General features: G+C 69.3%; 2 protein-coding genes across 4 annotated transcripts; one reads left to right on the top strand and one right to left on the bottom strand.

The window, feature by feature from the left end:
• Positions 1 to 20: 20 nt before the first annotated feature.
• Positions 21 to 8,500, bottom strand: CACNB3 (calcium voltage-gated channel auxiliary subunit beta 3). Of its 3 annotated transcripts, XM_049818546.1 has the most exons (14): positions 6,973 to 8,500; positions 6,721 to 6,813; positions 3,660 to 3,782; positions 3,443 to 3,565; positions 3,232 to 3,347; positions 3,099 to 3,163; positions 2,973 to 2,992; positions 2,627 to 2,707; positions 2,324 to 2,382; positions 2,112 to 2,221; positions 1,873 to 2,024; positions 1,689 to 1,784; positions 1,456 to 1,605; positions 21 to 1,344 (listed from the first exon to the last, which is right to left on the bottom strand). In XM_049818546.1, the coding sequence occupies exons 1-14, from the start codon at positions 7,012 to 7,014 to the stop codon at positions 1,054 to 1,056; spliced, it is 1,521 nt and encodes a 506-aa protein (XP_049674503.1). In that variant the 5' UTR covers positions 7,015 to 8,500; the 3' UTR covers positions 21 to 1,053. The 3 variants fall into 3 exon arrangements, with proteins under 3 accessions (XP_049674503.1, XP_049674505.1, XP_049674504.1); XM_049818548.1 differs by lacking the exons at positions 6,721 to 6,813; positions 6,973 to 8,500 and adding an exon at positions 5,542 to 5,594 and having other exon boundaries at positions 22 to 1,344; XM_049818547.1 differs by lacking the exons at positions 6,721 to 6,813; positions 6,973 to 8,500 and adding an exon at positions 4,959 to 5,055 and having other exon boundaries at positions 22 to 1,344.
• Positions 8,501 to 9,787: 1,287 nt separating this feature from the next.
• On the top strand, positions 9,788 to 21,163 carry ADCY6 (adenylate cyclase 6). The gene is made up of 22 exons (XM_049818543.1): positions 9,788 to 9,970; positions 10,777 to 11,611; positions 13,260 to 13,409; positions 13,521 to 13,642; positions 13,754 to 13,865; positions 13,961 to 14,088; positions 14,239 to 14,397; positions 14,492 to 14,633; positions 14,711 to 14,839; positions 15,479 to 15,504; positions 15,609 to 15,756; positions 16,083 to 16,180; positions 16,258 to 16,345; positions 16,433 to 16,549; positions 16,622 to 16,780; positions 17,442 to 17,617; positions 17,707 to 17,733; positions 18,176 to 18,305; positions 18,412 to 18,675; positions 19,068 to 19,272; positions 20,228 to 20,352; positions 20,439 to 21,163. The coding sequence occupies exons 2-22, from the start codon at positions 10,778 to 10,780 to the stop codon at positions 20,565 to 20,567; spliced, it is 3,468 nt and encodes a 1,155-aa protein (XP_049674500.1). The 5' UTR covers positions 9,788 to 9,970; position 10,777; the 3' UTR covers positions 20,568 to 21,163.
• The last annotated feature ends 282 nt before the right edge of the window (positions 21,164 to 21,445 follow it).

The raw sequence follows: 21,445 nt of genomic DNA, 5'->3' as shown, positions 1-21,445 counted from the left end.
CTAAGGGAAGAGCCTTTGGGTGCTAACACCCACCAGCACGGTTTCCCCCTCTCCCAGCCTAGTGTCCCTGTGTGCCGTAGTGTCCCCTGTCCCCCCCCCCACCAGAGACACAGACACAGGCGCCTCCGAGCACTCTTGTGTTTCTGAAACCGGTTACAGGGAAATCAGTGCTTTCTACAAAAGAAATTATAACAAATCTGTGGCCCCCACCCGTCCCCCACCCCTGCCAGCTCAGGCCGGCTCCCTGCAAAGGGCCCCGTGGCGGGGGGGCTCGGCCCAGTGCCAGGACCCTCTGCCGAGCAGCCCCCAGCCAAGGGCAGCGGGTGCCATATTTACAGGACTGTGCGGTGACGTGCGGTGACGGCTACGCGGGGAGGGGGGCGATGGGGACGGGACAGCGAGTGCAGGCGTGGAGCGGCCCTCCCCCCCCCCACCATGCAGGGTCCGGCCGCCCCTCTCTGTCCCCCCGTTCCCCCGGGGAGGAAGCGGTTTGGCTGCGGTGACTGGGGCAGGGAGAAATCGGTGCAGAGCGAAGCTACTGGTGTGGCCCCCTCCTCCTGGGGGTCCCATGCAGGGGCAGGGGAGGGGGCAAGTCAAGCCCTGGGGAGGGGGGAGCAGGCACCTTCCCCTTCTTCCTCGGGTCTGCGTGGGATGGGGGACACTGCTAAAACTGTCTTCCCCTCTCCCCGTTACCTGGCCCACAGGTCTTTTCAGGGAGAGGCACCCTCTGTTTATGACAGCTGCCCTGCGGGGAATGAGACAGCCTGCGATGCGGGGGCCAGGCAGGGAAACTGAGGCAGGGAGAAGGCGTGTGGCTGCCCCCAGGTCCCCAGGAGCTGGGGTGGGGTCCTGGGGCATCCTGGCTGCCAGCCCCCCCTGTGCTTATGGCTGAAGACGTGCCCGGGGGGCCGGGCGCGAGGAAGCTGCCAGTGCGGAGGAGTTCCCCAAGAGAGGGAGATTGTCTGAGCACCCCCAGCACGGGGCTGGGGTGAGGCGGGGAGCGCCCGGGGTGGGGGGACCGGTTCCCAGCCGTGTCCCCCTGCCTCCCCACCCCTAATAGCTGTCCTTGGCCCAGGGCCGGCTGCGCTGCCAGTTCCTGTCGTGGTTGCGCTCGGTTTGGCGATCCGGCGCGCCGGGGCCCTGCAGCCCGCTGTTGTGGTGCCGGTGGGGCTGGTAGAGGTCGGGGTAGGGGTCCGCGTACTCCTCCTCTTCCAGATGCCTGGAGCTGCGCTGGGATGCAGCCCCCCAGGGCTGGGGCGAGGTCTCCCCCGCCTCATCCGATGGCATTAAGCTGTCGTGCTCCAGCGGCGAGTGCTCCCCCCGCTCCCCCAGCAGCTGCTGACTCTGCGGGTAGGGATGGGACTTTGGGGACGGTGCTGGGGGGGCTGCACCCTGGACCGTGTACCCCTGTGCCGGCTGCCCACAGGGACTGGGGAGGGGGGCTCTGGAGGGTACCTGCAGGCCCGGGAGGCCAGTGGGCGAGGGCACGGCGTGGGGGGCATGCGGCGGGTGGTGCGTGGCGCGCCAGTACACCTCCAGGTACTCGGCCAGGTGCTCGCAGGCGTCCTCCAGCTGGTTCTCATCCAGGATCACATCGAAGAGCTCCTGGGGGGGACAGGCGAGAGGGGTCAGGGGTGGCTTGGGGTCTCCCCCAGGCATCCCTAGGGTGGGGGGACCTGCCGGCTCACCGGGGGACACTGCACCAGCTTGTCGGCCGCCATCATCTGCACGTTGAGGTGCTTCACCTGGGACTTGCCCCGGGACTTGATGAGCCGCTGCAGGACCTGGGGAGGGGAGACGAGGGTGACGGCACCAAAGGGGGCAGCCGGAGCCCCCCCCCCCCCCCGCCCCAGAACCGCGGTCACCCCTCACCTTGGGCGAGGACACCTTGACGTAGACGATGATGGGTGCCAGAGAGGTCTTGGCCAGCTGGGCCGGGTGGTTGATGGTGTCGGCGTCCAGCACCACCAGCTGCAGGGACTTGGCCAGCTCGAAGATGCGCTCGATCTCGCTCTGCACCTCGGCTGGAGGGGGGACACATTGGGGACATGTCAGGCTGGGTTGGCCCCTGGGGGGGGTCCTTGCACCCTGGGGTGAGCCTGGCCCCTCACCGATGCTGGAGCGGGTGGTGGAGCGCTCCAGGATGGCCTGCTTGCCCAGGTTGTTGAGGATGGAGCGCTTGGCCAGGGAGAGGTCAGCTGTGATGTGGGTGATGGAGATCCTGGGGGGGGCAGAGGGATGGCGGTGGGGACCTGGGTACCCCCCTGGGCCATGGGATGGGATGGGGGGGGGGGGGGGGGGGAGTCTGGGGAGGGGGTCTCACCTGCCATCAAATCTGTGCTTGAGGAAGTCGAAGAGGGCTTTCTGCATCATGTCGGTGACCTGCCGGTGGGGCCGCCAGCCCGGTAAGCCCACGGTGAGCCGGCGGCAGATGGTACCGGCAGGGAGGTGGCAGCCGCCCGGCACCCTGCCAGCAGCCCTCAGCCCCGCCATCTGCCCGTCACCGGCACAGGACGGGCAGGGAGGGGACGAGGGGCTCAAGCCACCATGCTGGGGTCACAGCGATATGGTCGTGTGTGTGTGTCCCCCCCCCCCACTGGCCTCCCACCCTGTAGCCCCCTCATACCTCGTATCCTTTCAGCGAGGGCCCCACCAGCACCACAGGCCGCATGGAGGGGACCACATCGTAGGGTGGGATGTGCTGTGTCTGCGGGGGGGGGGGGGGACACACACACGACAGGGCGTTGTGTCAGCACCCTGTGCTCCCATCCCCAGGGAGGATGGGGTCAATGAGCCTATTCCAGAGAACCCCAGCATCCTGGACACCCCCTCAGCCCCATAACCGGGAGCAGAGGGGGGGGGGGTGTCTGCTCCCACCCTCTCCATCCCAGAAGCGGCTGCGTTCAGTCCTGCCTGCAGCCCCCTCCCCATCTCCCCCTGCCCCAGGGCACAGCCCTGCCCCGTGGACTCACCTGCTTCTGCTTCTGCTTGGCTTGGGAAGAGGAGAGAAGAGACAAAGATTGGTGACAGCAAAGGGGGGGGGACACCCCCCCCCCCAGGACACCCCCAGATCCTCCTGGGCCAGGACCTGCCCTTACCTAAAGAGGGGGGAGGCGATCGCCGATTCCCACTGTCACCGAGGCCTGAAGCGTTGCCAGCTCTCCTGGGGGAAAAGGGGGGTGAGCGAGTGTTGGGGGGTCCAGGGAGGATTGGGGGGTGTCCGGTCCCTACCTGGCTTTCTGCTCCTGCTTGAGCCTCATGGCTTCCAGGCGCTGGGGGCTGGGGATGAAGGCGATGTCCCCCCCCTCCTTCACTAGGCGCCCAATCCACCAGTCATTGCTGTATTTCTGGGTGAGGGTAGGGTAGGGGTGAGGCTGGGGGGGGGGGGGGGGGGGAGGTGTCCCTGGCCCTGTCCACTCCCCCCCCCAGCACCCCAACTCACCTCCTTGATGTGCAGGAAATCTTTGGCTTCAAAATTGATGGCGGCTCCCTGCACCGGGCACTCCTCATCCAGCGCCCCGCAGTAGCTGACATTGGTGCGTACAGCGAAGGCGACCGGCTTGTGCTGGGAATAGGGAGGTGGGGGGGACACACACGGTGTCAGCACCCCCCAGGCCCTACCCCAAGGAGGGGGGGGGGGGGGTCCCCCACCACGGTACCTTGGCCCTCTCGAGCTGCTGCTGGGCTTGGCTCTCCACCTCGCGCCGGGCACCCTCACGGTCCTCGTCCAGGGACACGTCGGAGTCCAGGGACGGGCGGCTGGTGTAGGAGTCCGCCGAGCCCTGGGGGGGACACGATTGAGTGCCGGGGGGGGGGGGGAGGGGGCTGTGGGAACCCCCCAACAAAGAGGGATCTAACCCTGAGGCAATATCCAGCCCAGGGAGGGGATACCGCTGACCACCGGCCCACAGCCCTTTCTGGTTTTTGGGGTGTCCATGGTGGCATCAAGCTGGGTAAACATGGGTGCCATCACCCAGCATGGTTGTCTTGGGGTGCAGCCTCTGTGTCCTGGGGGGGGGGGGGGGGGGGGGGGAGCCACGAGGGGAGACCCCCACACCCCCAGGGAGGGTCGGGCTGGAGGTAGGATTCCCTGTCCCCCCAGGGATGTGGGCCTGCTGCTGCCGCCCCCCCACCCTCCGATCCCTGGCAGGTGCTTAGTGAGGGCCCCCCCCCAGGCTCCCCCCCACCCCAGCGGTAATTACCCGTCGCCTGCTGCGCCCGGAACAGGCGCAGAAGCTGCGGTGAAATATTTATAGGTCCCTGGACGTGGCTGAGCCCCCCCCCCCCCCCGACCCCCCTCAAGCCCCCCCCCAGGCCCTGCTGGGCTGCTCTCAGCGACGCTGGCCAGCACTGCCCCCCCCCCCCCCCACCGCACACGGAGCCCCCCACCCTGTACATCCCACCTCGCTCACACTGGGGGGGGGCCTGGGCCCCCCCACCCCAACGCAGGCAATATGGTTTCCCAGCTTGGCCCCCCCCCCCCAACATGGCCTCCCCAGCACAGCACCCCCCCCCAGCATCGTCACTGCCCCCCCCCCGACCATCTTCCCCCCCCCCCCCAGCATCCCCAATACAGCATCTCCAGCGCTTCCCCCCCCCCCCCCCAGCACGACCCCCCCATGCAGCCCCCGGCCCGAAGCATCAGCCCCCGCATGGGGGTCGGGATCCTCTTCCCCCCCCCCCCCACCGCCCCAGCCCGGTCCCGGTGGCACCTGCCGGGGGGGGGGCCGAGACCGGCGGCGGCGAAGAAGAACAAAGGGCCGGGGGGCGGCACAGCCCCCCCCCCCGCACCGGGCACAGCCAACCCCCCCCCCCCCCCCCCACCGGCCGCCCCCAGTGCGCAATCACCGCACCCCACCCCCGGGGGGGTGCAGCTCCCCCCGCGACCGCAGGCCCCCGGGCACGACTCCCACCCCCCCCACCCCCCCACTCCCCCCTCCCGGTACCGGGGCCGGTACCTCGTTGAGCAGGAAGGTAGCGCTGGAGTCAGAAAACGACATAGACGGGGCGAGCCGAGCCGAGCCGCCCGTGCCCCCCCCCCCCAACGCCCCCCCCCCGCCCGACTCCGGTACCGGCACCGGCTCCGGCTGCGGCTCGGGCTCCGGCTGGCCCTGCCCGCTCCGCCGCCGCCCCTCCCCGCCCCTCCCCGCCTCCGCCTCCCGCCGCCCCCCCCCCCCGGGGCTCACGGAGCCGCCCCCGCCGGCTCAGCTTGGGAAGGGGGGGGGTGTGTAGGGGGGGGGCTTTGGGGGTCGCGCTTCGCCTTTCCCGGGGCTAGCGGTGGGCTCCGGTCCCTCTCCGGTTGGACCCACGGTGGGGGGGGGGTCGGGGGGGGGGGGGGGGGCTGCACTAGCAGCCGCGGGGCCCGAGCGGTCCCGGTGTGATGCACCGGGACGGGGCACCGGGGCATCTCCCGGGGGAGCGGGGTTGGGGGGGGGGGGGGGGGGAGTTTGCAAAGAGGGCAGCTCCCGGCGGGGAGAGGGGGGGGGGGGGTGTCCCCGGGGCGGCGGCGGTGGGGGTGGGGGGGGGTTCCCCCGGGGGTACCTCCATGCTCCGGTGCGGCGGCGGCCCCCGTCCTGCCCCGAGCCGGTAGCAGCCCCGTCTGCAGGGCGAGCCCTGCGGCGGGGCCGGAGCCGCTCCCGCCCCCCCGCCGCGCCCCCCCCCCCCCCACCCCCCCCGCCCCCGAGGAGGGGGGCAGCGACGGGCCCCGGGGGACCGGTCCGGCCCGCCCCGTTAACGCGCAGCGGGACGGGCACCGGAGGGACCGGTCCGGGATGGTTCCGGTCCGGACCGGGGGCCGCGGGGCAGCGCTTGGTGGGGAGGGGGCTCAGGGTAGCGGTGGGATCGGCCGTGGGTACCGGCACTGGGCACCGACCGGGCACCGGCCCCGGTACCGGGCAGCGCGGCGGGGCCGGGCCGGGCCCTCTCCGAGGTGCTGAAGGGGCCGCGCTGGGTGCGGGACCGGGACGGTGGGGGTCCCCGGGAGTACCGGGGGGTTTACCGGGAGGGGCAGGTGCTACCCTAAGAGGGAAACGGGATGCTCGGGCCGTTCTGCGCCCCCCTCCCGGGGCCGCCCCTACCGGAACCCCCTGCCCTTCCCGGGGCCGCCCCGGTATCCGCTCCCCCGCCGGCGGCCGGAGCGGGGGGGGGGGGGGGGGGGGGCGCCGGTCAGGCCGGGGTGAACCGGAGCAGGCGGGTGGGGGGCGGCGGAGGTGGGCGGTTCGTGACCCCCCCCCCCCTCCCGGGCAACGCAGGGAGACGGCCCGGTGCCGGCTGATGGACCGGGCGAGGCGGCACAGCGGACACCCCCCCCCCCTCCCCAAAGCCCCGTTCCTCCTCCGCTGCCTCAGTTTCCCCGGGGCCGCCCCCCACCCCCCCCCGGCGCCGCAGTGCCGGTGCCCGGCGGCCGGCCCGGCCCTGACGCAGCACTCGCTATTTTTAGCCTCGGGGAGCGGCTGTTGCGATGCCACCGGCGCCCGGTGCCGGCGCCCAGCCCCGGTCCCCGGGGGAACGGCGGGGCGGGGACGGCCGCCCGGTTTTCCCCGGTGCGGGGGTTGGGACGGGAGAGCTCGGCCGCTCCCCGCCCAGGTCCGTGCCTTAATGCGGAGCCGCAGCGCCGCTGCCCCCGGGAACGAACCGCGGTGAGGGTGGGGGACCGGGACTGGCGGGGCTGCCCCGCCCCGGTGCCGGTGCCGGTGCCGGTGCCGGTGCCGGCCCGCTCACCTGCCTGCGGAGGATGCTGGAGGTGGTGTCGGACGAGGTGCTGCCGTCCGAGCGCTTGAAGCGGCTCTTGCGCTTCGGGAGCCTCCGGGGGCTCTGCGGGGGGAGCGGCGGGGGCGGCCGGTGAGCACCGGGCGGCACCGGGCGGCGCGGCCCCGCCGTTACGCTGGCACCGGGCGGCCCCCAGCGCTGCGGGCAGAACCGAAACGGGCCGCACCGGGCCCGCGGCTGCCAAAAAGGCTCCGGTCCTCTCACCTGGAAGGAGCCGGGAGCGGCGGACTGTGCCGGGGCGGACATGCCCGGCGGCACCCACCGGAGGCCCCGGGATCCCGGCGGGGCCGCCCCGCACCGGACCGCGGCGCTCCACCGGGAAGGGCCGCGTCGCCGCCGCCGCCACTGCCGCGCTCCGCATCACACGGGGCCGCCGGGGCGTCCCGGCCGTCCCCGCCCCCGCCTGCCCGCCCCCGCGCCCATCCCCGTGGCGTCCGGTCCGCGCCCCCGCAGCCGGGCAGCCACCGGGGGAGGCGACCGGGGATAGACCCTACCCGCAACCCGCGGTGCTGAAGAGACGGTCCGGGCGGCACCGGGAAAGAAGAGCCCCGGAGCCGTCACCTCCGTTCCCACGCGTGTTCGGGGGATGCGGGAGCCCCGAGCCCCGCCGTCCGCATCCCACCGGCACCGGTCCCGCGGCCGCCGTGCCCCCCCACTCCCCCCGGGGGTATCTACCGCCCTCCCCCCGGGGGTATCTACCCCCCCACGGGGGAGTAACTACCCCCATATAACCCCGCGTGGGGCAGGCGGGACCGCGCGGGGGGGGGCTCGAGGGGCGAAGGGGGAGGGCGAGCAGCCCACCCGCACACTCGCCCCACGCCCCGTGTCCCCTCCGTGCCCACGGGGACGGTCGGATCCTTCCCCGGTGCCGCGGTGCTGCAGCATCACTGCACCGCCCGGCCCGGAGCGATGGGCGGGGGCTGCGGCGGTCCCGGGGAGAGGGGCGGCGGGGTGACCGGGATCCGTCCCGGGAAACCCCGGCATGGGCAGGATCAGGCCCGGGGAGGGTCAAGGTCCGACCCAGGGACCCAAGGCATGGGCAGGATCGGGCCCAGGGAGGTTTAGCGTGGACAGGGCCTGGCCTAAGAGAGCTCCTGCGTGGCCAAGGATTGTCCTGAGGAGTCCCAGTATGGGCAGGATCGGGCCCGGGGAGTCCCAGTATGGGCAGGATCCGGTCCGGGGACCCCCAACATGGCCAGGATCCGGCTCAGGGAGCCCCAATATGGGCAGGATCTGGGCCGGGGAGTCCCAGTATGGGCAGGATCTGGTCCGGGGAGTCCCAGTATTGGCCAAGATCGGGTCCAGGGACCCCCCAGCAGGGTCAGGGTCTGACCCTGGGATCCCCAGCGGGGTCAGGATCCGGCCCAGAGGTCCCCAGCTTGGCCAGGATCCATCCCAGAGAGCTCCAGGAGGGCCAGGATCTGTTCCGTGGAGTCCCAGTATGGGCAGGATCTGGCCCAGAGAGTCCCAGTATGGGCAGGATCTGGCCCAGAGAGTCCCAGTATGGCCAAGATCCAGCCCAGGGACCCCCAGCATGGGCAGGGTCTGACCCAAGGACCCCCAGCATGGGCAGGATCCGACCCGGGGCAGGGCGAGGCGCAGGCAGAACCTCAGCACCCATCCCTGTGGTGGTGGGTGCTGGTACCCAGTGAGGGTGTTGTGGGACACCCCACCCTGGGTGTCACCCGAGGTACACCCTGGCCTGTCCCCCACGCCGGGCTCCGGTGCCACCCCCCCCACCCCACCCCCCCGCGAACCGCGCGGCGGGACTTCCGCGTGGGGCCACGGGGCCACGGGCCCGGCGGCGGCTGCTAATTAATGATTAATCTGCGCTCCCCGGGGCCCAGAGCTGTTGCCGGGGGGGCCGCGGGGCCCGTGCACCGCTGCTGCGGGGAGGGGGGGGGTGGGGTGTCTGTGGGCGGGGGGTGGTGGCCAGGGCCTGACCCACGAACACGCGTGGGGTACGGGCGTGGGCGGGGGGGTGTCCCCAGGAGGGGATCCCGGTGAGGAGGTGCCCTGCGCCCACCCGGGCAAGGGGTGCTGATGGGGGTGTGCGTGCAAATGGGTGGGTGGGAGCGTGCAAGGGGTAGTTGGGTGTGCAAGGGGGGGGGTGCGTGCAAGGGGTGTGCGTGGGGGGCTGTGCGTGCAAGGGGGTGTGTTTGCACGCGTGTGCATGGGGGGTGTGCGTGCAAGGGGGGGTGCGTGCAAGGGGGTGTGTTTGCACGCGTGTGCACAAGGGTGTGCGCACACGTGTGCGTGCGTGCAAAACAAGCGTGTGCGTGTGCGTGTGTGTGCAAGGGGGTGGGTGGGTGCGTGCGCGTGTGCATGCGGCGGGTGCTTAAGGGGTGTGTAGGTGTGTGCGCAGGGGGCTACGTGTGCGTTGTGTGTGCACCCACACACGCAAAGGGGCGTACGGGTGTGCGTGCAACAGGGCTACACGCGTGTGCAAGGGTGTGCGCGTGTGTCGGTGCAAAAGGGGGGTGGGTGCGGGGGGGGGGGGCACTGGGGTGGGGGTCTGCGGGGGTGCGTGTGCAAGGGACACGCTCAAAGGGGGTGTGTGCGTGTGCAGATCGGGGGGGTGCACGGGGGTGGGGGGGTGGGGGGGGTGCGTGTGTGTGTGCGCGCGCGGGGGGGGGCGGGGGGGGGGAGGGGGGGACGGGACCCCGGCCGCGCGTGTCCCCGTTGTCCCCGCCATGTCGGTGCAGCGCGGCGGTGCCGTGTGTGCGTGTGTCTGTGTGTGCGGGTGTGTGTGTGTGTGTGTGTGTGTGTGCGCAGCCCCGGGGGTGCCGGTCCTCCCGTGCCCGCGCGCGCGCCCGCCGCCCCCGCGTACCTCCCGCACCTCCCCCGCCGCCGCACCGGGCCGTTCCGGGCCGTACCGGGCCGTACCGGGCCGCCACCGTCGTCGCTGTGCCTTTAAGGCCGCCGGCCGGGAGCGCCCGGGAGCGGATCCGGGCGGACGGGGGGGGGGGGGGGGGGGAAGAGAGAGAGAGAGAGAGGCGGGCACCGGCCGGGGCGGGCCGGGGCCGGGGCCGGGGCTGCGGCCGGGACCGGGGCCGCCACCGCCACCGGGGGCCCGGCCTGGGCACGGGATGGGGCGGCGGGGTTGCAGCGCGGCCGCCGTGTAGGAACGGGCGGCGGCGGGGCCGTGCCGGGGCGCGGGGCCCCGCGGGCGGCGGCGGCGGCGGCGGCGCCGGAGGCGGAGGTGAGCGGGGCCGACCGGGGGGGGGGGGGGACGACGGGGACCGGGGCGCTGCGCGCGGGGATCGGGGCGGTGGGGTTGGGGGGGGGGGGGGGGAACGGTAACACCGGGCTGGGCCCCGGGGCGGCGGGAGCGGTGCGGCCCCCGGGGGAGGGGGGGTGGGGGGGTGCGGGGGGGGGGGGTGCTGCCCGGTATTCGGGCGGCTGCCCGGTGCCCGGGGCGACGGGAGCTGCTCGGGGCGGCGGCGGGAGGGCGCTGGCGGGGTCCGGGGTGCACGGGCCCGGTTCGGCCGGGGCTCCCCGCGGGGCCGTGCCCGGAGCAGGCAGGGAGGCGGTCGTCACCGGGGCCGGCCCTTTCCCGGTTGCCGTTGTCCACCGCCGCTCGTCCGGGGCTGTGGACCGGTTGCCACGTCCCGGCTGGTCCCCGGTTCCCCCGGGGTCACGGTGTCCGGTGCAGCCCGTTGGCCGCTGTTCAAGACAAACAGGGCCGGGACACCCGGGATGGTTTCGGCTTTGCCGCAGGTCGCTGCACCGGGGAGGACGGGTTTGGGGTGGCCTTGGTAGCGCCAGGCACTGGCACCGGGCGCCCAGCGCTGGCCGTTATCGCAGGGACCGTGGGGCTGGTGGGAGAGCTGGGGCTTGGGGTCTGCATCTCCCAGGATGGGTGGGACACCGAGGCCCTTCGCTGTTCACGCTTGCCTGTCCCTGCTGGGTGGGAGAAATGCTGCTTCCCACCCCAGTGGGCACCGGGGTCCCTCTCGGGGCCTTGGGGTAGGGGACAGAGCGCTGACCCCCTCCCGGTGCCCGCAGCATGTCGTGGTTCAGCGGCATCCTGGTGCCCAAGGTGGATGAGCGGAAGACGGCATGGGGGGAGCGCAACGGCAAGAAGGGCACCCGCCCCCGTGCCGCCCTCTGCGGCCCCCGCTACATGAGTTGCCTGCAGGACCCTGAGATGGAACGGGGCGGGGGACCCCCCCGGGGGCTTCGCTGCACCTGGCAGGAAGACCACTACGGCAAAAAGGGGCCCACGGGCGACCTGGGGCTCAAATCGGTGGACCTGGGCTTAGAGGATGGCGAAGCCAAGGGGCCGAAGGGAGCCGTGGGCCGTGGGGGGCGACCGTCGGCCGGCGAGTGTTGGCGACGGCTGCTTCAGGTTTTCCGTTCCAAACGCTTCCAGTCGGCCAAACTGGAGCGGCTTTACCAGCGTTACTTCTTCCAGATGAACCAGAGCAGCCTGACAGTGCTGATGGGGGTGCTGGTGCTGGTCTGTGGGGTGATGCTGCTCTTCCACTGCCTGCCCGGTGCCCCGCACGTGCCGGCGGCCGCCGCGTTAGCGAGCGCCACGGCCCTTTTTTTGCTCTTGATGGTGCTGTGCAGCCGCAGCGCCTTCCCCCAGGACTATATGTGGGTGGTGAGCTACGTGGTGCTGGGGCTGCTGGCCGGGGTGCAGGCGCTGGGGACGGTGGCCGTCGTGCCCCGCAGCGCGGCCGAAGGCGTCTGGTGGAGCGTCTTCTTCATCTACATCACCTACACGCTGCTGCCGGTGCGGATGCGAGCGGCCGTGCTGGCCGGCGTCCTCCTCTCCGCCCTGCACCTTGCCATCGCCTGGCACCGCAACGCCACCGACCCCTTCCTCTGGAAGCAGGTAGGGCTTGGAGGGGGGGGACGACACACATTGCGGGGGGGGGGGGGGGCTATGCTGAGGGGGTCCTGCCCGTCTGCAGCGTGGGTTGGGGGGAGGCCTCGGGTGGGACCCCCTCATGCCTGCCAGCAGCTCCCTGAGTCCCTTTCTGCAAAATTGGGCTTTTCTGCACTTGATGTTTCTGCACATGGAAAATTCTGGATGTGGGAGGGGCCCCTTGGCTGCTCGGGGGTGGGGGGGGGTCCCTGGGGGGGGGGGTCCCATACCAGGGTTTCGTGGGCACCGCCTGCAGCATGACCGGGGGTCACTCCGCTGCCGCGGCCTCGCGTGGGGGATGAGGGGGCCCCTCATCCCGGTGGGGCTGTGCACAGACCCGCCATTGTGGGCTGTGCCGGGGTGAGGGGGGGGGCACCCACAAAGCCCCTGTTGTGGGCCCAGCGGAAACCCCCGAGGGGGGATGCAGGGCAAGGGCAGGGGGTTGGCTACCACCCAGGGGGGCTGGGACCCTGGCAGTGTCCTCTGTCCCGTCCCCCCCACCCTGGAGGTGGAGGATGCTCCCAGAGGGATGCTGCATGCACAGGGGGGCACAATGGGGGGGGATGGGGGGGTCCCCTCATCCCCAGAGCTGTGTGTTCCCAGTCCTCGGCAGCATCTTGCCGTGCTCCCCCTCCTTGTGCGGAGTCACCCGTCACCCTCGCCCTGCCTGGCCGGGGCCAGGGCCACGTGCCGTCCCCATGGGGCGCAGGGCAAGGAATGTTATGCCAGGGGTGGGGGGGGGGGGGGGGGATGCTGTGGCTAGCAGGGTTTGGGGAGGGGGGGGGTGGTGTCACAGGAGGGGAAGTCCCCCCTGAGTGGGGTTAACCCCTGCAGGGTGGGAGCGATGGGGCCCGGACGGGGGGGATACGATGGGGACGGTGGGTGGGTGCAAGGCCCCCGCTCCCAGCCTGCTGGAGCACTATAAATAGGCCTGGCCCTGGTCCCGGGGGACGGGGACGGGGAGGGGGGAAACCACAGCGCTCCCGCTGCAGCCATCTCCGCTTCCCGGCCCTCCCCCGGCTTCCTCTGCTTCCTGAGGGCCCGCAGGGCCTGGCCGTGTCCCCATGTGTCCCCCCCAGGTCCCCAGGTCCCCCCTGCCCCAGGGTCCCTGCATCCTCATATCCCCCCCTGCCCTGGACCTCTGCCCTGGTTTCCTACATCCCCAGGTCCCCCACATTTACCTTGCCCTGGTTCATTGTGTCCCCAGGTCCCCTCTGCCCCCCCCCTGCCCTGGATCCCCAGGTCCCTGCATCCCCCATGCCCTGGTTTCTTGCAGCCCCAGGTGCCCCATGTCCCCCTGCTCCAGGTCCCCAGGTCCCCCATGTCCCTGCAGCCCCCACTACCCTGGTTTCCCATGTCCCTCGGTGCCCCACATCCCCCTCACACTGGTCCCCTGTCCCCCCCAGGTCCCTGCATCCCCACATCTTTCTGCCTTGGGTCCCCAGGTCTCCCCACCCCATGTCCCCCCGTGCAGTCCCCTTGCTTCTCTTGACAGCATCCCCCATACCAGAGCCAGGGTTTTGGGGTAGAGAGGAGGGTGGCAGAGCTGGCCAGGTCTCGCTGTAGGGGGCCGGGGGTCCCCAGATGGCCACGCTGAGCCCACGTCCCCTGCCAGCTCAGCGCCAACGCCCTGATCTTCCTCTGCACCAACGTGGTGGGGGTCTGCACCCACTACCCGGCCGAGGTGTCGCAGCGCCAGGCTTTCCAGGAGACCCGCGGCTACATCCAGGCACGCCTGCATCTCCAGCGTGAGAACCGCCAGCAGGTTGGCCGGGGGTCCTGGGGGTCCCGGGGACAGTGGGGTCTCCCGTGTCGGGCTTGGGGGGGGTCCATCAGGGCCCTGGCCCCCCGCTAATGGGGTGATGCTGGGGTGCAGGAGCGCCTGCTGCTCTCAGTGCTGCCACAACATGTGGCCATGGAGATGAAGGAGGACATCAACACCAAGAAAGAGGACATGATGTTCCACAAGATCTACATCCAGAAGCACGACAACGTCAGGTATTGTGGGGCTGGGGGTGCGGGTGAGTTTTGGGGGGGGGAGTGTCATCAGGTGACGGGGTCTGGGGCGGTGTGTGTTCCCTCGCCAGCCCACGCTCTTCCTCCCTGCAGCATCCTCTTCGCGGACATCGAGGGTTTCACCAGCCTGGCCTCGCAGTGCACAGCCCAGGAGCTGGTGATGACGCTCAACGAGCTCTTCGCTCGCTTTGACAAGTTAGCGGCGGTGAGTGGCGGGACTGAGGCGGGAAGAGGGGCTGGGGGTCCCAGAGCCCCCCCTGACCTGCCCGTGTCCGTCCCCCCCCCCCCCCCCCCTCCCAGGAGAACCACTGCCTGCGCATCAAGATCCTGGGGGACTGCTACTACTGCGTGTCGGGGCTGCCGGAGGCGCGCGGGGACCACGCGCACTGCTGCGTGGAGATGGGGGTCGACATGATCGAGGCCATCTCGTGAGTGGGGCAGAGCTTGGGGGGTCGTGCCCGTCCCTGGTGCCACTGCAACTTGGGGGGGACTGTGCCCGTTCCAAGGTGCTGGCACATCCCCGGTGCTCACCGGTGCTGCGGTGCCTCGGGCTGACACGGTGCCGGTGCCGTCCACAGGTTGGTGCGTGAGGTGACGGGGGTGAACGTGAACATGCGCGTGGGGATCCACAGCGGGCGGGTGCACTGCGGGGTCCTGGGGCTGCGCAAGTGGCAGTTCGACGTCTGGTCCAACGACGTGACCCTCGCCAACCACATGGAAGCGGGCGGCAAAGCTGGGTGAGCCGGGATGGGGGGGGGGGGGCGGCCAGGCTGGGGAGCGGGGCAGGGGGAGCGGGGCAGGGGGGCTCAGCACCTTCATCCTCATCCCCAGGCGCATCCACATCACCTGGGCGACGCTGCAGTACCTGAACGGGGACTACGAGGTGGAACCGGGCCACGGGGGCGAGCGCAACGCCTACCTCAAGGAGCACAACATCGAGACCTTCCTCATCGTCGGCTGCAGCCAGAAGCGCGTGAGTTGGGGGGCATTTGGTAGGGAGCCTGGGGGACAGCCGGGGCCACCCCTCTCACGGCCCCCGTCGCCCTGCAGAAGGAGGAGAAAGCCATCCTGGCCAAGTTGCAGCGGGCTCGTGCCAACTCGACGGAGGGGCTGGTGCCGCGCTGGGTGCCCGAGCGCTCCTTTTCCCGTACCAAGGACTCCAAGGCCTTCCGGCAGATGGTGAGTGGCCTTGGAAGGGGGGCATCAGGCATGAGGGGCCCCCACTGCGGTGGTATCAGCTGCTCGTTGCCTTTCCGGGGCTGCTGTTGGGCTTCCCCAAGTCTGCCCACAGCCCTCGCCTGCGTCCTCCTGCCTGCTGCAGCCCACAGCCTCGGGGAAACCCCTGGGTCTCCCTCCATCCTCAGCAGCCCTCAGGGATCCCCCTAGCATCACTGGCCCATGGGGACCCCCAAGTGTCACCCCCCCATCCTCACCAGCCCTTGGGGATCCCTCTACCCTCACTGTCCCATGGGATGCCCAGGCATACCCACTGTCCTCAGCAGCCCTCAGGGATGGCCCCCGTCCTTACTAGCCTTGAGGACCCTCGGGGGTCCCCCATCCTCACTGGTGTCACATCACCCCCCAGACCCCTCCTTCCTCCCTTTGCAGACCCTTGGGCACCCCCCCCCCCATCTTTGCCAGGGCTTGGGGAACCCTTGGGGTTCCCCCCCATCCTGGTTACCCTTGGGACTCTGTCCCCCATCCTTGGCAGCCTTGGTGACCCTGAGGGATGCCCCATGTCCTTGTCACCTATAGGAGCCCCCCCCCCCATCCATGTCAGTGTCCCTGACACCTCCCATCTCCCTTCTGTCTCCCCAGGGCATTGATGACTCCAGCAAGGACAAGTAAGTGTACCCATGCTGGGGCACCTTGGGGGAGGTTGTGGCTGGCCCTTCCCTGGGGCAGAGCCAGGGGTCTGGGGGGGGGCCTGACCCACCCCTGCCCCTAGCCGCGGTGCCCAGGAGGCCCTCAACCCTGAGGATGAGGTGGACGAGTTCCTGAGCCGGGCCATCGATGCCCGCAGCATCGACCAGCTCCGCAAGGACCATGTCAAGAAGTTCCTGCTCACCTTCCAGACACCGGAGCTGGAGAAGAAGGTGGGGGCACCCTCTGTCCCCCTCTATCCTGGTTGTATCGGCACCTTTGTTCCCCTCACCTCCATCCCCTGGGGCCCACCCTGTCCTGGTTTCCTGGTACCCTCCACCCTCTCCATCCCAGCTGTAGGTCACCTCTGTCACTTCTAATCTGTGAGATTCCCTCCATCCAGCTGGTTCCTTGGTCCCCTCCATCCCGGTCCCTCCATCCTCTCTACCTTATCCCCTGTGGTCCCCTCCGTCCTGGTCCCTCCATCCCATCCCCTGCATCCCCTGGGGTCCCCTCCATCCTCCTCTGCCCACCCGGCTCACCCCTCTCCTCCCTGCAGTACTCCAAGAAGGTGGATGACCGCTTCGGTGGCTACGTGGCCTGCACCCTCCTTGTCTTCTGCTTCATCTGCTGCCTCCAGATCGTGGTATTCCCCCAGTGAGTGCTGCAGCCCCCCCAAACCCTGGGTCCTGGCCCCCTGACCCCCCAGCGCTCACAGCTGCCTCCCTCCTCAGCTCCCCGCTGATGCTTGGCGTCTACGTTGGCATCTTCGTCCTCCTTGCCGCCATCCTCTTTGTCTGCGCCGTCTACTCCTGCGTCACTGTGAGTACAGGGCCAGATGGGTGGGAGGGTGTGGGGGGGTTCAGCCACGCATGACAGGGTCCTCTTTTCTGTATCCCCCCCCGCCAGCTCTTCCCCGCCGCCCTGCAGCAGCTCTCCCAGAAGATCGTCCAGTCCCGCGCCCACAGCACCGTCATCGGGGTCTTCACCATCCTCCTCGTCTTCATCGCTGCCTTCGTCAACATGGTAGGGACGCGGGGTCGGGGGGCTGCGGGGGGGCCTGTGGGGCACCGGCTCAACCCTCTTGCCCCTCCCCAGTTTGCCTGCAGCCGGGTGGCCCTGCGGGACTGTGCCGCCCGCGAGCTCAACGTCACCCCGGAGGCTGTAGGACCCTGCCAGCTCCGGGCCCTCAACTTCTCCCTGGGGACCCCCGCAGGCCCCTGCCACCGCGATGGGCTGGCCTGTGACTTCCCTGAGGTGAGTGGCTGTGGGGCACCCATAGGTGCAGGGCTCCCACAGCTGCAGGGCACTGGAACGGAGTCCTGCATGGGTGCCAGCATGGGTCCCTGCGGGTGCAAGGTCCTCCTTGGGTGCTGGCACAGGGTCCCTGAAGATGCAAGATGCTGGCAGGGGGTCACCGTGGGTGGAGTGTCCCCCAGCATACTGGAATGGGGTCCTCGCAGATGCAGGGTGCTGGCATAGGTCCCTGTGTGTGCAAAGTTCTGCGTGGGCACTGGTGCAGGGTCCCCAAGGATGCAGGGTGCTGGCACAGGGTTCCCGCAGGCACAGTGTCCCTGAGGATGCTGGCACAGGGTCCCTGAGGGTACAAGGTGCCAGCACGGGGTCCTTGAAGGCGCTGTGTCCCCAGTGACGCTGGCATGGGGTCCCTGAGGGTACAGGGTGCTGCAGGTGCAGTATCCCTAACAGTACAGGGTGCTAGCACAGGGTCCCCGCAGATAGAGGGTGCTGGCATAGGTCCCTATGGGTGCAGTCTCCTCTGTGGGTGCTGGCACAGACCCCCTGGGAGTGCAGAGTGCTGGCAGGGTGTCCCCATGGGTGCAAGGTCCCCGTGGGTATGGGGTGCTGGCAGGGGTTCCCCGCGGGGTGCCGGTGCATCCCTGCGGTGTCTCTCCCGCAGTACTTCAACTACAGCGTGGTGCTGAGCCTGCTGGCCTGCTCCGTCTTCCTGCACATCAGCAGCATCGGCAAGCTGCTGCTCATGGTGGCCATCGAGGCCACCTACCTGGTGCTGGTGGAGGGGCCCCAGGCCACCCTTTTTGACAACGCCGACCTGCTGGTGGTGGCCAATGCCCTGTGAGTGTCCGGTGTCGCGTCCCCCCCAATGTTCCCACTCTGGGAGCTGTGTCCCCACGCCACTAACCCCCGGCTCTTCTCCCCACCAGGCCCTCCAATATGACCCAGGGTGAATGGTGAGTGAGGGACTGGGACCAGTGGGGGAAATGGAGTAGGGGGCTGAGGGTCAGCAGCAGCAGGAGAGTCCTTTGGGGGTCTGTGCTGCAAGGATGGGTGCAGCTCGGGGGCTGGGTGCAGCTTTGGGGTCCCTGGGTTGGGTGCATCTTTGGGGACTGGGTGCATCTTAGGGGGTCCCTGGCGTGTGTACATCTTATAGGGTGGGCGCAGCCTTGGGGTCCCTGGGGTGGGTGCATCTTTGGGGATTGTGTGCATCTTAGGGCGACCCTGGCATGGGTGCATCTTATGGGGTGGGTGCAGCCTTGGGGTCCCTGAGGTGGGTGCATCTTAGGGGATCCCTTGGGTGGGTGCATCTTAGGGGTCTGGGTGCAGGTTTGGGGTCCCTGGGGTAGGCACGGACTGGTCCGGCGTCCCGTCTCAGCGGGTTGGGGGTGCCTGCAGCCTGGCGGAGGGGAAGGTGGCCCTGCGGTACGTCACCCCCGTCATCCTGGCCGTCTTCGCGCTGGCGCTGTACCTGCACGCGCAGCAGGTCGAGTCCACCGCCCGCCTCGACTTCCTCTGGAAGCTGCAGGTAGGACCAGGGGACGAGGGGCCGGGACTGACCCCATCCCCGCACCCCAGGACCGGGGTGGACGCGGGGCCCCGGCGCAACTCCCACATGGTGCTGTGCAACGCAGGCGACGGGCGAGAAGGAAGAGATGGAGGAGCTGCAGGCGTACAACCGGCGGCTGCTGCACAACATCCTGCCCAAGGACGTGGCGGCACATTTTTTGGCGCGGGAACGTCGCAACGACGAGCTCTACTACCAGTCCTGCGAGTGCGTGGCCGTCATGTTCGCCTCCATCAGCAACTTTTCGGAGTTCTACGTTGAGCTGGAGGCTAATAATGAGGGTGTCGAGTGCCTGCGGCTGCTCAATGAGATCATTGCCGACTTCGATGAGGTGCCAGAGGGCAGAGTGGGGTGCAATGGGATGGATCATGGGGATGGGGCGTGTGGGGTGCTGGAGAGGCTGTGGAGCAGCGTGCATGGAGCCGTGGGATGGGGTGCATGGAGACAAAGTGCAGGAGATGGGGTGCATGGGGCTCCAGAGAGGCTGTGGAGCACTGTGCCTGGGGTGCACAGGGGTGGGGTGTGAGAAGATGGGGTGCACAGGGCGCTGGAGAGGCTGCAGAGCACCATGTGTGGAGGACAGTGCAGGAGATGGGATGCACGGGGCTCCGGAGAGGCAGCATTCATGGGACGCACGGGGATGGGATGCAGGAAGATGGGGTGCCCGGGGCTCCGGAGAGGCAGGGTGGGGTTGACGTTGTCCCCCCCCTATTCCCACCCCAGATCATCAGCGAGCAGAAGTACCGTCAGCTGGAGAAGATCAAGACAATCGGCAGCACCTATATGGCGGCCTCGGGGCTGAATGCCTCCACCTACGACCGGGAGGGCCGGAGCCACATCGCGGCGCTGGCCGACTACGCCATGCACCTGATGGAGCAGATGAAGTACATCAACGAGCACTCCTTCAACAACTTCCAGATGAAGATCGGTGAGTGCCCCTTGCACGCCCCTTGCACGCCCCTCTGCACCTGCAGCCACCCCACGCACCCTACCCTACGCGCACCTGGTCCTTGCATGCGGCTTCGCGTCTGCTGGCTCTTGCACGCCTCGTCCCTTTTGCATGTGCGGCGCTGGTGCGTGGCCTTGCACGCGTGACCTTTGCACACCCCCTGGGCTTTGCACATACAGCCTCTGCGCACCCCTCTGCACAGGCAAAGCCTCGCACGCCTCTGCCCTTTTGCACGCACGGCCTTCGCAGACCACTTTGTGTACAAGCCCTTGCACACCCCTCTCTACACGCAAACCCTTGCACACCCTTTCCCCTTTGCACACGCAGCCCTCGCACGCCCCTTTGCACATACTGATGTCGCACACCCCTTAGCCCTTGCACACGTAGGCCCTCACACACCCCTTTACACACTCCTTTGCTGTCGCACACCCCTTTGCTTCTGCAAACCCTTGCACACCCTTTCCCCTTTGCACACATTGGCCGTTGCACACCCCTTTGCCTCTGCAAACCCTTGCACACCCCTTTCCCTTTGCACACATTGGCCGTTGCACACCCCTTTGCCTCTGCAAACCCTTGCACACCCCTTCCCCTTTGCACACATTGGCCGTTGCACACCCCTTTGCCTCTGCAAACCCTTGCACACCCCTTCCCCTTTGCACACATTGGCCGTTGCACACCCCTTTGCCTCTGCAAACCCTTGCACACCCCTTTCCCTTTGCATACATTGGCCGTTGCACACCCCTTCCTTTTTGCACGCACAACCTTCGCGCACCCAAACCTTTACCTACTCTCTCCCCTTTGCTCACCCACCCCTTTGCACCCCCTTTTTCCCCTTGCACGCTCCCCCGTGCCCTCGCACACCCCCACGCCCTCACCCTCACAATGTTGGGGGGGCCGTGACACTCTCTCTCCCCCCCCCCCCCCCCCCCCCCAGGCCTGAACATGGGGCCGGTGGTGGCGGGGGTGATCGGGGCGCGCAAGCCGCAGTACGATATCTGGGGCAACACCGTCAACGTCTCCAGCCGTATGGACAGCACCGGCGTCCCCGACCGCATCCAGGTCAGCTGGGAGGGTGGGAAGGGGGGGGGATAGGGCCACCCCCCCCAAAGCCCCCTACCTCTTACCCCCATGTCCCCCTCTACCAGGTGACAACGGACCTGTACCAGGTGCTGGCGGCCAAGGGCTACGTGCTGGAGTGCCGGGGGCTGGTCAAGGTCAAGGGCAAGGGGGAGATGACCACCTACTTCCTCAATGCTGGCCCTGGAGGGAGTTAGGGGGGGGCCCCTGTGGTGTCCCCCATCCCTGCCCCCCCTCTCCCCCCGCCCTGCCAGGCTCGTGTCCCCCAGCCTGCACCGGGGTCAGGCAAAAAAGGAAAAACCCCAAATCCACGTATTTAAAAAAAAAAAAAAAAAAAAAAAAAAGAGGAAAAAGGGAGAAATGGACACAAGGGTGGTAGCTAGGGGGGCCCTGCTATGGCCCCCCCTCCCCGGGTGATGTGTTGGGGGGGGGGGGGCATTTCCTAGCCCTGCACCAGGGTGTTTGCAGGGGTGTGTTGGGGTGCAACCCCCCCCCCCCCGCCTTTGCTGAAATCCCCCATGTGCCAAAGAAGGGAGATGGGGGCCCCCCCAGGGAACGGGCTGGGGGGGGTGTGGTGGTGGGGTTTGGGGGTGGGGGTGTCCCCAACCCCCTCCATGTGCCAAATTGAAGTGCCGCCTGCCTGGGGGGGGCGCAGGCAAAGCACCTTTGTGGCCCCCCCAGACCCTCCTGGGGTCCCAGCCCTCCCTCGCTGGGGGTCCCACTCCCTCCTGGGGGCTGCCGGTGGGGAGGGGGGGGGCCAGCTCCCCCCCCCTTTTAAATGCAAAAAAAATAATGAAGTGACTTTTTTCTTTTTCTTTTCTTTTTTTTTTTTTTTTTTTTTGAAGCAGTTTTGGGGCGGGGAGGGCTGGGGGCACAGCCCGGGGGTGGGGGTTGGGGGGGTGGGGGGCACCGGCTCCCCCTCCCAGCGCAGACCTGAGGTACTTTGTCCTTCGTGTGTACAGATAAATTATATATAAAACTCACTTTGGATACGAGCTGTGGCCTGGCGTGTGGGTCCCGGGGGGGGGGGGGTGTCCTGGGTCCCCGGGGGGTTGTGGTGGTCCTGGGTCCCGGT

The sequence above is a fragment of the Accipiter gentilis genome, chromosome 16 (genome assembly GCF_929443795.1).
Source record: "Accipiter gentilis chromosome 16, bAccGen1.1, whole genome shotgun sequence".
NCBI lineage: Eukaryota > Metazoa > Chordata > Aves > Accipitriformes > Accipitridae > Astur > Astur gentilis.
The sequence above is the reverse complement of the archived record's forward strand: the minus strand, read 5'-3'. Positions and strand labels throughout refer to the sequence as shown.

Coding starts and splice junctions, on each gene's coding strand:
- CACNB3 (XM_049818546.1), bottom strand. CDS start 7,014: ATGTCCGCCCCGGCACAGTCCGCCGCTCCCGGCTCCTTCCAG. Junction 2,993..3,098: donor ATCGCCTCCCCCCTCTTTAG/GTAAGGGCAGGT, acceptor CCTCTTCCCAAG/CCAAGCAGAAGCAGAAGCAG. Junction 2,025..2,111: donor CACCACCCGCTCCAGCATCG/GTGAGGGGCCAG, acceptor TCCCCCCTCCAG/CCGAGGTGCAGAGCGAGATC.
- ADCY6 (XM_049818543.1), top strand. CDS start 10,778: ATGTCGTGGTTCAGCGGCATCCTGGTGCCCAAGGTGGATGAGCGGAAG. Junction 13,866..13,960: donor GCTTTGACAAGTTAGCGGCG/GTGAGTGGCGGG, acceptor CCCCCCTCCCAG/GAGAACCACTGCCTGCGCAT. Junction 14,840..15,478: donor CCAAGGCCTTCCGGCAGATG/GTGAGTGGCCTT, acceptor CTGTCTCCCCAG/GGCATTGATGACTCCAGCAA.